The following is a 15155-nucleotide window of genomic DNA, read 5'->3' as shown; positions in this document are numbered from 1 at the left end:
TAATCGTATCCCGGTCGCACTAGTCCTAGTTAGGCATGAATAGTTATTTTTAATCGGGGTGAAGATCGGTGGTAGAGCCGTTGCCGGGGAGCCAGGAAAATATTTCTCCCATTCAATGCAATCGTTACCCGGGTTCTCATTTATATGGAGGTCTAAAAGACAGTCCAGGTCCTCTGGTCGGCTTAGTACTGATGGTACAGTCCATGAACTGGGCCTTGGGTTGGCACAAGCGACGCAGTCTGTTGCGTTTGACCCGTGTGCTGCAGTTGTTATCCACTTCATCCAGTAATTAGCAAGATCGAACCCGGTCTCTACAGCTAATTTATCATCAAAGGTGAAGTTTTCCAGCTCCACCCGCTGTACTCCACCTGGGGAGTCGTTCCCTGTATCTGAGCCTGAGATTACTGTTACATTATCGAGCGGTAGTATAGTAATTCTTAGTGTACCCATTGGATCCCTCCCGATCGTATCCACCCCCACCACTAAGGAAAACGTGCTTTTTACCTCGTTAAAGAATGGTGATTCTTTTAGGTCTGTTATGGTGATGAGGAGTGGGTTGCAGCCTTCTGATGTGGTGATCGCCTGACCTCTAATTAGACTAATTTTCCCCTGGAATTTACTCCAATGATCTCCCTGCCGGACCCACCCACCTGGTCTCGAAGTCCAGTACACATATGTCCAGTTTGGGCACCAACGGGGGCTGACCGGTTCTCCCCAGGGGAGGATGCACATGTAGACGTCATAACCCCTCCACCCCAGTTGGTCGCTCCCACAGTTAATGATGCTACACAGATCTACCTGGAAAGCCTGCGATCCAGACTCATTCTTGACATATAGGACCGGGTTTAGGGTTGGCGGCACACTTCTCTCTACTCGCAGGGGAGACTTGATGCCGGGCCGAGGGGAGAGGGTGGTGGTTCTATTCTCAGGCTGGTCCAGGTTCTTCAGCTGTTCCCACCACATGAAAGGGAGCCCCGCTGAAAGACATATCGTTAGAAGGACCCATAAAACAGCTTTTGTGTCGCATTCTAGTCCGGTTCTCATTCTTGCAGTCGTGAGTATTTCTAATCCTGGATCTACTTTTATTATGAAAAGCTAGGACTGTTTAACCACTAATGTTGGGGTTCGATGTTAATTTCTTGCTTCTTAGGCAATATCTGGGCTCTTCCTCGTCCTCAGAAATGTTCTCCTTTTCCTCTGGTGCTGCTACCTCCTGGCGGCTGTTCACTTCTTTTAACTCACTCCTGACCAGGGTCAATGTTCTGTCTTTCGGGGTCAGAGCTCGGGCACAATGCGTCTTGTGTATCCAATTACTTATTTTATCTTCTTTCAACCACACCTTTACACAGTGTGAGGTTACCTCCGCCACCTTATATGGACCTTCCCAGCGGGGAGCCATCCAGTTGAATTTTGCCACTTTCCTCAGGACCCAGTCCTCCACTTTCACTGGAGCAGCGTCTCCTTTTTCTTCCGTGGACAGGATCTCCGTCACCTGTTGAGAGATACTCATGACAGCGTTATTCAACTTCCTCATGTACTCTGAAATTTCCATATGCTGGTGTTGCAACTGGCTGACCGTGGTTGGCAAGGTAGAGGTCAATGGGCATGGCATTTTCCTACCCGTAAGTACTTCATGGGGACTTATTCCCAACTTAGAGTTTGGACTTGACCTAATCCCATACAGTACTATTGGTAGGGCCTCAACCCAGCTCAACTTAGTTTATGCGCATACTTTCCCTAGTCCCTCTTTTATGGTCCTGTTTGCCCTCTCTACAAGTCCCTGGGATGCCGGATGATACACTGCTCCAAACTTGTGAGTGATGCCGAAGGTTGTCTCTATCTCTTGTAGTTCTGAATTGGAGAAATATGAACCATTGTCTGATCTGATTACCTCTGGAATGCCAAACCGAGGTATGAGTTCCCTAGTTAACCACTTTACCACACTGTAAAATGTAATAAGTTAACTTTACTTGAAAAAGGTGAGGAAACCGATTGCCTCACATTTTCTAAGTAAAGTAGCTCAATAATTTTAAGTTCTTAAAACTAAAAATAAATGAGTTTCGACAACTGATGTAATTGGAGTAAACATAAGTTAAGTCAACTCATATGTCAGTTCAGACAACTTAAAAGATACGAGTGACGGTAACTTAAAATCTTTAATCATGTAATAAGTTGACTTTACTTGAAAAAGGTGAGGAAACCGATTGCCTCAAAATTTCTAAGTAAAGTAGCTCAATAATTTTAAGTTCTTAAAACTAAAAATAAATGAGTTTCGGCAACTGATGTAATTGGAGTAAACATAAGTTAAGTCAACTCATAATATGTCAGTTCAGACAACTTAAAAGATACACGTGAAGGTAACTTAAAAATCTTTAAGTATGTTATAAGTTGACTTTACTTGAAAAAGGTGAGGAAACCGATTGCCTCAACATTTCTAAGTAAAGTAGCTCAATAATTTTAAGTTCTTAAAGCTAAAAGAAACTAAGTTTAGGCAACTCATGTAATTGCAGTAAACATTAGTATAGTTAACTTAACAATTATTAGTTAGGTTAACTTCAAAAAGACAACTTAAAAGATCCAAGTTATATTAAGTAAACAGTACTAATAAGAACTAGTTAACTTTAATAGTCAATGAGATCCCATTGCTTAGAAATAGTGAGGAAACCGATTGCCTTAAAATGATCAAGTAAGCTGAACTAAAACTGTGTTGTTGAAACAAAAGAAGGAGAACAGTTACAATGGAAGACAACGTTTATTTAGAAGAAAAACACATGTTTTAAAACTCAAACAACGTGCTTAAAATGCTGAACATGTTGCCAGATTAGGTTTTGTAACGCAGAAATATGATGAACACAGCGTTTTCGGCATTTGCTAAATTTAACTACAGAAAAACAAAACAGACATTTTCTATAAAAGAGTTCTATTGAGATAGAAGGGTGAAGTTCTCGGCCTGACTGCACATCATGAACACAGTCCCTCACGGCATCAGTAGATTTTGAGTGATTGTATTTTAGGGTTTTTGGTCCAAGTGAGAAGCACTCTATGAATAAATTCAGAAGGTGTTCCTCACTGCTGAGGATACTCCAAATTCAGGGTAAATAAGTCCCAAGAGTAGCCACAGGGCACGGGAAGATTATCACGGTCACCCATCACGACTGTTCCTCCCAAAACGATGGCAGTTGTAGACTCCAGGTCCAGCGAGTGAGGAGGCCACCATGTCTTCAGCACCGTCAGGGTCCCAATGGAGGTGTGGGACACGTCCAGAAGGTCATCAGAGTCCTAATAACAAGAGCAGCATAAAAAACACAATTACATGTCAAATTTCACGTTGCATTTCTATGGTAGAACACACAATGTTTACTTGGATTCTGATATTATTAGATAATCAAGTGAAAGATGCTCAGGAGTGAGTGCGATGATTAATTCATTGATCATGTGATTCACTGAATGATTGCAAAAGCAAATAATAAAGAATATGAATTATCATATTTACAAATAGGGATGATATTTGAATGGAACAACAATAATAGAGCAAATGTAAACAACAGAATGTCGAAGGGCCTGAGGACAGGTCGATGCAGTTGCATCACAACTGTTACGTCCCGCCTCCCTACTCTGCGGTAGTGGCTCTTGAGGGAGACGCAACATGACAATAGAATAAGAAAACGCGAAGCACTTTACAGCGAGCAACACGCGTTATTCGCGTAATCAAACAATGTCACTGGAGAACGGGTAAAAGAAACAAAAAGACGGAGGGGACTTGGACCAGCCACTCCAGCGGCCGTCGAACCCAGAGTCTTCCTCCGCTACCCAACACCCCACAGAACCTAACGGCACCAACAAAGACACGAAAACAACCTATATAACACGTCCTCCAGGAAACACAACAAAAGGCAAAAGCGCTCCGGCACAGCGGAGCCCTCCCCAGTAATGAACCTCTTTCTTCTCCTTCCGTCTCCTCCTTTACACTCGGCTGATTGGCAACGGTGAACACCCGCGCCAAGCTCGGCTGAGTGTCAACTAGGAACACCTGGAGAAGGCGGAGCCAGAGGCGGGCCAAGTGCACCTGCCCAGCAGAGAAAACAAGAGGACAACACAAAGGGGGGGGGGGAGTACGTAACACAACAAACCCCGATCAGGACCCTTTGGTGGCATCTGCTGTGTTTCCATAGGGTCAAGTCGAAGCTTCACGCCATCCTAAACTCACACCTTCAATAAAGAAAGACCAACGTTTAATACGTGGGCAACCAACCATATTCGTGGTAAACATCCACATTTCTTTGTCACTGCTGCTTCTGGGAAATGTGCTCCTACCACAGGAGGCTGAACAGGTACCTACCATCGTCAGCGGTCACACCTGCATCATACTGGCTGCTCCTGAACCTCCTGTGGCAGTAGAGCGAGCATATTGCCCAAAAGCAACAAAGAAATAGCGATAATGTTACAAGTGAAAACCCTTTTTTGGTAACAGGAGATATTAGTAGAACCCCTCTACCATCATGCAGACATGTGAAGGTGTACAGATGCCCATTTAGGTGTGATATGATTTGTAATTTTTTATTTTGAAGGCCTTTGGGTTTTGAATGGCGCGACTAGAGAGCTGCAACTGGACCCGACTGGAAAGACGGGAGATCCCACTAAAAGGGCCCCAATCAGGGATAAGTTAATCAAAAAGTATAGAAGCACTGATTGGAAGAGAAGTAGCCAATACCAAAAGATTAACAGGCAGAACACATGAGAGATATTGGGCATCCTGTGGTGTGGAATTAAATAATTTTGACTAAAGTCTACTTACAAATTCTTGAAGAAGTCTGCGTTGTCATCTCCAAGGATGACGGGAGAGCCACGGAGGACTGCTGTTCACCTCCCAGTCACATCTGTACTCTAAAAAAACATTTTAAACACACAATTCACAAGTGTTAAAGGACAATCATTTGACAGCTCTGCATGCAATGCTGTGACACTACTTTATTAACCACATAAAGAAAAATGACTGCTTGAGAAACTTACCCCAGGTGTGACTTGTTGCAGATATCCAAGTTTCTGTCCGACACTTTCCCCCTCTGGGTCTTGAACTTCTCCAGGAAGCGAGGAGTGTATTTGTCGAGATCTTTGAAGAACTCTGATTGCAACTCAGATTTTTGCTTGATAAGTGACAGAATTCAGCCAGAATCTAACGGAAAGAGAAATAAATTAAGATTTAGTCATATTAGACCTACAGTACACACATTACAACATGATACATCACACTGGGCAGAAAACTAGTGGCTTCTAGATTTAACAGATTTCATCAGCTCCCTCATCGGCCCTTCATGGTCGCCACAGGAGACACTCTGTGTGAAGACATGGACTCAATCTGGCAACGCCCATGTGTTATGCAGTACTGTGTAGAAGAAAATAAGCAATACTTACAATTCATTGCCAGGTTTTTCAAAGCCTACAAAAGAAACAACAAAAGCAATTAGTCAAACTGCAAATAACTCCTCGTCAAGATGCATTTTTACGGCTAAAAAGCCATCAGTTTAATGGAAGATTTCACAGACAAATATGATTAGAAATGCTTATCCTAGATATAGATAGATAGATAGATTGAAGTCATAAATAGTCTGTAGGGAGGTTGGCAGTGAGCTTAGTTTCAAACTTGCTATTGGTTATAATGGATGTCATTTCCAGTAAATATCACAAAATAGGAAATGATGTATCAGTAAAAAATTAAAAAACGTTGTACCACATTTGCTGTGGCCGAGAAGTTCTCCATCATACGGTTGTGGTTGAATTATTCCTCGTTACATTCAACCTCACATTGCATTCACTCTTAACTCAGTGACAGTAGCGTTGTGTGACGTAGTGCTGCGTTAACGCACACGAGTGAGACGGCCACGACGATGTCTGCCATTAACATTGTGACTCGTTTGTTTTGAACTTTTGACGGTAGCTAGCTTACATTAAACGCTTCGTAAAGTTAAGATTCAACTACGAATATACATATGAACAATATGGCGAAGATACGACGATGTTTACTAAGGACATGAACAGCTAAACGTTATTGAGACGCTGAAACTTACCTTAAAGTAACTCGCACACCTGCACTGCCTTCTCGCTGCCGCCAATCCGTCTCGGCCAAAGAACGTCTTCAGTGGTCGACTGCGCATGCGTATTCGAGCCGAGCGCTGCCGAGTCCGCCCGAGTTTCTTCCGAGTCCGCCTCACTCATTTTTTTAAAGTAAAGCTTACTTGAGATAATAAGTTTAATAACTTTACTCACCAAAAAGTGTTCTTTACTAAGTTTCTTAAAGTAAGGTCATCAAAGTAAGCAGAAATGAGTAAAGCGCACTAATTTTTTTAAGTAAACTTTACTATTACATTTTACAGTGCACCTCTGCTGCCCTCTCTGACTTTGTGGGGATAGCTTCTACCCACCGGGAGAAAGGATCCACACATACCAACAGATACCTCTTTCTCTCGACACGGTTCCCAATTCCCATGTCTGTGAAATCGATGACTACTTCCTTCCAGGGGGCCGTTGGAGCAGGAAAACTTCCTAACCCCGCTCTCAGAGCTGCCTTGGGGTTGTGTTTGCAACATATTTCACAGGTCTGAACGTAGTATTTAGTTATTTCTTTCATGAATGGATGCCACCAGTTCTGAGTAAGCAATGTCATCATTTTCCCACTTGCACCATGTCCTCTGCTATGTGCTTCCTGACACAACATGTTCAACAGACCTGCCGGGGCTACAACTTTCCCTTCATGGCTTCTCCAGATCCCCACATCGTCTTGGCTCGCCCCCTTCTCTATCCAAGCCTGTTTCTCTGTAGGTGTTGCCCTCTCTTGCACCCTTTTAATGTGGTCTGAGTCTAGCCTGTCCTTCTCTGGTTCTTCCTTTCCCTGCATCATCTGGTTCTTGGGTCGGTACCCTGCTGTGCCCTTAGCCGCTAGGTCTGCTGCGTTGTTCCCCATCACTACCTCAGATGTCGCTGTCTGATGTCCCTTGCACTTCATTACTGCTACCTGCTTTGGTTCTTTTAGGGCATGATAGAGGTCCAGTAACGGTCGTAGATGTTTCACTGGAGAGCCATTACTAGTCACAAAACCTTTTCGTCTCCAATGGCATAGGTCTATGTGTACTGCTTGTAGGGTATATGCTGAATCTGAATAAATATTCACTCTGTTTACCTTTGCTGCCTTGCATGCTTCTGTTAGTGCCACTAACTCTGCTGTCTGTGCTGACGCTGGCTGTGGAACTATGCCTGTTCTTACTATCTCCCAGCCCTCACTTGCTCTTCTGACTACCGCATACGACGCCACTATCTCTCGAGCTAGTGTCTGATGGCTATGTCCGTCGCAGTAGTAGGTGTCGTCTGGTTCAGTCAGTGGCTCTTTCTCTAAGGTCAGGTGTAACTTCATTTCACGGTCCGTTGCGTCTTCACACACATGCTCGTCCACATTACCCATCTGTGTGGCCATATTTTTAGCTGAGGCCTCGTAGTGTATGTGTGTCTTTGTCAAAAGGTTTTGCAGAGTAGTCTGCCTTGCCGCGGAGAGTGTGAAAGCGTTCGACTGTAGAAACGCCACTACTCCGTGTGTGGAATGTACAACAGTCTGGTGCTCCATCGTTAGATGGGCTGTTTTTATCAGTGCTTTTCCTATTGCCGCTACGTGTCTGACACATGTAGGGTGCCCTATCTCCACATTGTCTATCTTCCCACTGTAGTACATCAAAATCCTTCTATCTGTTCCCCCCTCCCCCTTTTGAAATAGGACAGAATTCACAAATCCGTCCTTTTCATCAACATCGAGGTGAAATGGCTTAGAATAGTCAGGTGCATGCAACGTGGTCGCGCTGGCCATGGCCTGTTTAGTGGCTATGAATGCGGCGTCTGCCTCTTGAGTCCATACCAACGGCTTTGAGTAATTTTTATATCCTGCGCCCTGTATAAGTCTTCTCAACCGGGACACTTGCTCGGAAAAATTAGCAATGACATTTTTACTCCAGGTCACCAAACCCAAAAATGTCATCATCTCTCTTACTGTCACTGGCTTTGTGTGCTGCAAAATTGATGATTTCTGTTCTTCAGTCATAGCTTGCCCTGTCTTAGCCACTGCTCTCCCCAAGAAAGTTACTCTCTGCCTCCCAATCTGCAACTTCAACTTTGAGACCTTGAACCCATTTACCTGGGTCCAACTCAAAACCACCTTTGTTGCCTCCATAATTGACTCTGAACTGGTTCCTGCTAGCAAAATGTCATCAACATATTGTAATAGCACCACTCCAGCTGGTAACTCTATCTTTGACAGAATGTTCTTGAGCACATAGTTAAAAATGGAAGGTGAGTCTAGATAGCCCTGTGGCAGGCGTGTGTAGGTGTACTGCTTTCCCTGATAGGAAAATGCAAACATCTGTCTCGAACTTTCAGCCAGCGGAACACAGAAAAAAGCATTTGCCAAGTCAATGCAGGTGAACCATGTCTTGTCTGGACCCACAGCATTCAACATTGTGTATGGGTTTGGAGTATCATAGTGCGTCGGCACTATGACCTTATTGATCGGTCTCAGATCATGAACCATTCTGTAGTCTGGTTTTCCAGGTTTAGGGACCGGATTAATAGGTGTATTCCAGGGGGACCACGTCCTTTCCAAAACACCTGCTGTCAACAGCCCTTCAATTGTTTTAGCAATCCCTACCGTTTGTTCTATCCTTAATGGATATTGGGAACGATAAATTGGAATCGTCCCTGGTTTTAACTCTATCTCTACGGGAGCCATCGGTATCAGTCCAACATCAGCTCCCCCTTTTGTCCAAAAGGTGTCTGGAAATGTGCTTAGCATGTTTTCAGTGTCTCCGTGATCAGTGTTTTCTCTACCATGTGTTCGGCTAAGCATGTGTGTTTCTGGGATTAACTGAACCTCCGATGTGTGTGCAATTCTGTACATGTTCTCTGATGGGGAGTAGTGTAAGTTCTTATTTTGTGTGGGCACCCAGTCCGTAGCTTCAACCCCTGCTTTCACCATCGGACCCATGTTCTTTGCTTCTCCTCCACTTTGGACCATCAGCGTGATATGTGGAACCGAGGTGTCATCAAGAGCATATAAGACTTTCAGTTCTGCTGTCAATTCTACAGCCGCCGCGACACCTTGTTTTCCCACATAGATCTCTCGAGCCTTGACAGTTGGGTATCCATGTGCCTCACTCTCGTGCTCCAGGCCCTCCCATAGAATCTCATAATTCTCTTCTTGTACCAGGGAGTAGTTCAAGGTGCAGTGTATTTGGTCCTCCGGGGCTGAGTATGGATGCAAGACTTTGACCCAAGGTCCCCACTCCATGATGGTGTCATGCAGGGCTGTGATGTCATAATCATCGACCCTGCCCCACCAGACCTCCGCTTCTTTTTCAAGTGTCTCTTTAGTCTCCTGTTGAAACATTTGGCGACTGTTGTATCTGGGTGTGGCACAGTTTTGCTGGGTCCCATCTGGGAACGTAACTGTAATACAGTCTTTTGTCATTTGCATAGCAACGTTCTGTGCACACAAAATGTCTCTTCCAACCAAGTTCACTGGGCAGGCGGTGGACATCAAAAATGATTGGTCAAAACAGAGTGATTTCCATTTACATGGAACTTGTATTGAAAGCGGCCACTCCTCTGATTGACCCGAAAATCCGATCACTGGCACGGTATTCCTTGTGAGCGTCGCGGAGCATGTCGGGGCGAAATTCTCACAAGAACTCAAATAAATGCCCCGTCGGATATTAAAACACATTTGGGGGGACTTGATGGCAGAGAGAGTAACTTTTATTCTTAAATACGGATGAATGAAAAAAGTGGGCTCCAGCAAAAAGGACACTTTACTCATCCAGGGCAAAGGGGAGGAGCTTGAGCACCACTAGGGCTCTATCTGTGCACGTGCCTGGCCCTAGTCTCCAAATTCCCTACTGCTAACACAGCTACAGCTCTAGATTCCCTAACTATACCCTATCAATGGACACTCCCTATATCCCTAACAGTGTGATTATGTGCTTATACTTTACATGTGATCAGTTACAATTTTCTAACTGTCTATCTTTTTAATTTACGGGAAGAGGCTTATCCGCCGTTGACAACCTAATTTAGTGTACTCAATACAGACATATTATTAAAAAGGTTGTCTTTACCTGTTGTTTATGAGGATCCTCTGGTTGTCAACCGCCGAACAGCCGCCGACCCTTGGTCGGGAGTCCGGGAAACGGACGTCACCGCTCTGGTCAAAAGCTCTCTGTTACCGTCCAGGTCAGCCAACCAACGTTCGGGGTCACCAAATTGTAACGTATTTCAGAATTGTCAGCCTGGAAGAGCTGATACAATACTACGAGTCTGCTATAGTTCTCTCCTTTAGGGAGACGTTTATTGACTGATCACAAGCAAAGTACAAAATGCTCACCTGCGATTGCAATCACACGGGGAGCTCTCCTCAACACACCTGTCTAGGCCCAGGAACCCACGCTTCTCCCCAGCACATCAAAATGCAATCGCTTCCCCCCAGATCTCGTCACAGGAGCATATCCCATCCCTCTTACCCCCGGGTGGGGGCTGTCTGTTGGCCGTGCGTCCCTCTTCGTATGTGTAAATATTGATAACAAGTGTGAATGTTGAATACGGTCAGGCGTGTAGCTATCCTTGAGCTGCAGACACAATATCTCTCTCTCCTCAAGGCAAAGTGCAGTCTCTTCTGATTCTTTGCTGGAACCTAGACATTAAGGTCCCTTCAATAAATCAGATTAATATTAACAGTTCACTGAATTATAAATAAAGATAAGAGCCCAATATGATCTTAATGTAACATGAATTAACTGATGATCACTGATGTGAACAGAGAGAAATGAGCTGAAACAAATGGTTTCATAACCAGATTCTTTTTCAAATCCAACCTTTATTTCACTTTAAATAAGTGAAGATAATGTATTTATTATTAGAGTATTTATTATTCATAATTAATCCAGTTCATTTGGAAATCTGTAATAATAAATATGTTGTAGATGTTATTCAGTTTAGTTTTCTTTATTTAACTTGACAGTCAGTTGTTTACTACATACACACGTTAATACAACTGTTGGCTACTTCAATGCATATGGCACAAAATCATAGAGCGCATATCTGACATTGATGTTCTGACCTTTAGTGAGGAAACTCTCTCTAACTGGACCTCAAGGATTTTAATTATACCTGATATACAATCATGACACTTGTCTGGCTTCATGCTGCTGATGGATTACTGAACAGGCCTATGGGACAGAGCCAGGGGCCACAGGGTCAGGGGCCACAGGGTCAGGGGCCACGGGTCAGGGGCCACAGGGTCAGGGGCCCCCTGTCCTTGACCTACAGAATGTAACGGAGAGAGACAGAGAGTATTGATGAGTATACTATATGTACCATACTTTATTAATATATATATATATATTAGGGCTGTCAGCGTTAACGCGTTAATCTATGCGATTAATTTGGCCGCGTTAACGCACTAAAATATTTTAACGCAATTAACGCAACTTTGTTTACTTCCGGTGTTCGTTGAAGTTTTTACACTCAAACCTAGTGTCAAACCGCGGCAGTACGGTTTAACACTGTTTCCGTTTTTAAAACAATTATTTTCCGAAAATAAGAAGCAGAAATCAGTTTAAACTGTGGATGAATCAGTCGGTTTCCTCCTGCTCCTCCTTCCTCCCGTCTCCCCTGATACACAGAGGAACGGAGGCGACGTGTCGGGTGACTCGGCGCGGAAAGAACTCGTCACACGAAACCTTCACCGTGATTGGTCAATCCGTTTGTCTGTCAACATTTTGCGAAAGAAACAACCAATGAACACTCAGTAAATCACAAAGGACCTCCCACCTCACAGGTGAGACTCATTAGCAGCCTGTCAGTCAGAGAACCAGAGAACACGGCACAAGGACAATGAGCCTCAATATATAGAGCTGAGATTGTTCTGGAATGTTTGATGTAGAACACGTGGGGATGTGTCATATGAAAACGCCTTTAAAAGGTGAATTTACATTTTTTTTGTAAAATGTATTAAATGCCCCCAGCCTCCAGAGGGTTAACAGGACATATTTGAATGTCAGTCAGTTTACCAAGGCCACTGGTTCTGCTGTTGTTCAGTGTTAAAGATGACAGGACCAATGGGGTCTCAATATACTTCTTTTTTTTTTACTAATCTGATGAAGAAACTGAAGAAACAATTTATCATCCACAATATTAAATACCTCGCTGGCACTTTATAGGTAGGAGCCTCTTTGAAACACAGCTCTGTGTGAAGTTTGGTCTTTAAAAAGAATGAACTTTTAACTTTTAATTGCGATTAATCGCAATTAATCGCGATTAATCGCGATTAATTAATCGCAATTTCAAAATGTGCGATTAATTAGTTAATTTTTTTTAATCGATTGACAGCCCTAATATATATATTTATATATATTTACTTGAGTGAGTCAATGTTCCTCATAAAAAGAGTTATTTATTCACACATAAGGAACCAAACATTTATCCATTGAAATGAAATAAGTGTTGAAATGAAACTTGTTGTGATCCTTGTGATCAGGTTCATCTTCTCTCTGAAGTCATGAATCCTCCGGCCGTAAGCTGCTTCTACACGTCTGCTACCAGCTGCAGGAAACCTTGTGAAGTGGAGTTCACATTAAAACATGAACTCATCTGATCGGATGATGAACAGATTGTTTCTGTCATCTTTTCTTCTTCTTTCACTGACGTGATTTTAACTAAATGTCTGTTTACTAAAGAAGATGAAACCAAAGTGAAAGCCACTCGTGTTCATGATGTCAATAATGATTCATTGTGTATTGATATAATAAACTCTGTGTGTTGTTTTGTGTGTTTACAGACTGTCAGACTGTGGGATCACAGAGGAAGGCTGTTCTTCTCTGGGATCAGCTCTGAAGTCAAACCCCTCCAGTCTCAGAGAACTGAATCTGAGCTTCAACAAGCTGCAGGATTCAGGAGTGAAGCTGCTGACTGGTTTTCTGGAGAGTCCACGTTGTAGACTGGAGACTCTGAGGTGGGTTCACTGAATTATGAATAAAGATAAGAGCCCAATATGATCTTAATGTAACATGAATTAACTGATGATCACTGATGTGAACAGAGAGAAATGAGCTGAAACAAATGGTTTCATAACCAGATGGAGTCCCTGCACACACATTTCTCCTTTCAGAGAACAAGAATATAATATCTTGGCTCTTTTGATTGACATCGCTTGACGCCTGAAGAAACTGAATTTAAAGCTGCAGGACAATTCAGTTTCATATTTTATTGTACAATTTAGTCCTTTATTTTAAATCACATTTTTCAAAAGATTTGTTTTAAATCCGGCCTTTATTTTACTTTAAATATGAGAAGATAATGTATGTATTCTTAGAGTATTTATTATTCATAATTTATCGAGTTCAGTTGAAAATCTGTAATAATAAATATGTTGTAGATGTTATTATATTTAGTTCTCTTTATTTATGTCCGGCCTGGACTAAAATGAGGACTCAGATGCAGAGGAGAGAACGTATAAGCCCACTTTATTGAAATCCAAACCTCTTTGAGGAGAGACAAATAAAAGGGCTCTGGAAAGAGCTCACTAAATATACTCGGCTAATCTAAACACAAAGTCTCTCCAAACGGGAGGACAGCAAACGGCTGACAAATAAAACAAAGCTAAGCTAAACTAGAAACTTTACAAAGGAAAAGTCTCTCTCAAGGAAACAAACAACTCACATGGAGGAAGATACTCAGGAAACCGTGACTCTGGCTGTGGCAAAGGGCTGAGGGCCAAGGGCCAAACACTTTGGCCCCAGACAAAGGGGAGACGCAGACTATGAGCACATGAGGGTCCTGGGGAACAGGTGGAGACCATCAGGGGTCAGGGGTCAGGGGGGACCATCAGGGGTCAGGGGAGACCGTCAGGGGTCAGGTGAGACCATCAGGGGTCAGGGGTCAGTGGGGACCGTCAGGGGTCAGGTGGAGACCATCAGGGGTCAGGTGGGACCATCAGGGGTCAGGGGAGACCGTCAGGGGTCAGGTGGAGAACGTCAGGGGTCAGGTGGGACCGTCAGGGGTCAGGGGTCAGGGGGGACCATCACACCGGTGACACATGAGGAAGAGCAAGTGACCTGAAACGAGAGGGGGAGTTAGACTTCAAAATAAAACAGGAAGTTACAAGAAAAAACCCCAAGACAAGACAAACCTCCCCGCGGTGTGACACTTTAACTTGACAGTCAGTTGTTTACTACATACACACGTTAATACAACTGTTGGCTACTTCAATGCATATGGCACAAAATCATAGAGCGCATATCTGACATTGATGTTCTGACCTTTAGTGAGGAAACTCTCTCTAACTGGACCTCAAGGATTATAATTATACCTGATATACAATCATGACACTTGTCTGGCTTCATGCTGCTGATGGATTACTGAACAGGCCTATGGGACAGAGCCAGGGGCCACAGTCAGACCCAGGGTTAGGGGCCACAGGGTCAGGGCCACATGGTCAGGGACCAAAGGGTCAGGGGCCACAGGGTCAGGGCCACATGGTCAGGGGCCACAGGGTCAGGGGCCACAGGATCAGGAGCCACAGGGTCAGGAGCCACAGGGTCAGGGGCCCCCTGTCCATCACCTACAGAATGTCACTCAGAGAGACCCAAAGAGTATTGATGAGTATACTATATGTACCATACTTTATTAATATATATATGTATATATTTATATCTATATTTATTTTTATATATATATACTAGAGTGAGTCAATGTTCCTCATAAAAGAGTTATTTATTCACACATAAAGAACCAAACATTTATCCATTTAAATGAAATAAGTGTTGAAATGAAACTTGTTGTGATCCTTGTGATCAGGTTCATCTTCTCTCTGAAGTCATGAATCCTCGAAGCTGCTTCTACGTCTGCTACCAGCTGCAGGAAACCTTGTGAAGTGGAGTTCACATTAAAACATGAACTCATCTGATTGGATGATGAACAGATTGTTTCTGTCATCTTTTCTTCTTCTTTCACTGACGTGATTTTAACTAAATGTCTGTTTACAGAAGATGAAACCAAAGTGAAAGCCACTCGTGTTCATGATGTCAATAATGATTCATTGTGTCTTGATATAATAAACTCTGTGTGTT

At 43.4% G+C, this 15155-nt stretch overlaps 2 protein-coding genes and 1 long non-coding RNA gene across 4 annotated transcripts in view; 1 reads left to right on the top strand and 2 right to left on the bottom strand.

Moving 5' to 3' along the window:
- LOC130196675 (protein NLRC5-like) overlaps window positions 1-15155 on the top strand; it is a 1158129-nt gene that overhangs the window by 178324 nt on the left and 964650 nt on the right. Inside the window, 1 exon segment of the mRNA XM_056418994.1 lies at window positions 12866-13039. Coding sequence (XP_056274969.1) covers window positions 12866-13039 — 174 coding nt within the window.
- Window positions 1-15155, bottom strand: part of LOC130196713 (dual specificity testis-specific protein kinase 2-like) — a 64202-nt gene that overhangs the window by 27543 nt on the left and 21504 nt on the right. The window lies entirely within an intron of this gene.
- On the bottom strand, window positions 3185-6115 carry LOC130196733 (uncharacterized). Of its 2 annotated transcripts, XR_008832299.1 has the most exons (6): window positions 6066-6115; window positions 5413-5437; window positions 5011-5173; window positions 4796-4884; window positions 4131-4209; window positions 3185-3279 (listed from the first exon to the last, which is right to left on the bottom strand). It is a non-coding gene; the product is annotated as an uncharacterized LOC130196733 (long non-coding RNA). The 2 variants fall into 2 exon arrangements; XR_008832298.1 differs by lacking the exon at window positions 6066-6115 and having other exon boundaries at window positions 5413-5609.

This window comes from Pseudoliparis swirei, chromosome 7 (genome assembly GCF_029220125.1).
Source record: "Pseudoliparis swirei isolate HS2019 ecotype Mariana Trench chromosome 7, NWPU_hadal_v1, whole genome shotgun sequence".
Taxonomy (NCBI): domain Eukaryota; kingdom Metazoa; phylum Chordata; class Actinopteri; order Perciformes; family Liparidae; genus Pseudoliparis; species Pseudoliparis swirei.
This window is presented reverse-complemented; position numbering and strand designations above follow the sequence as displayed.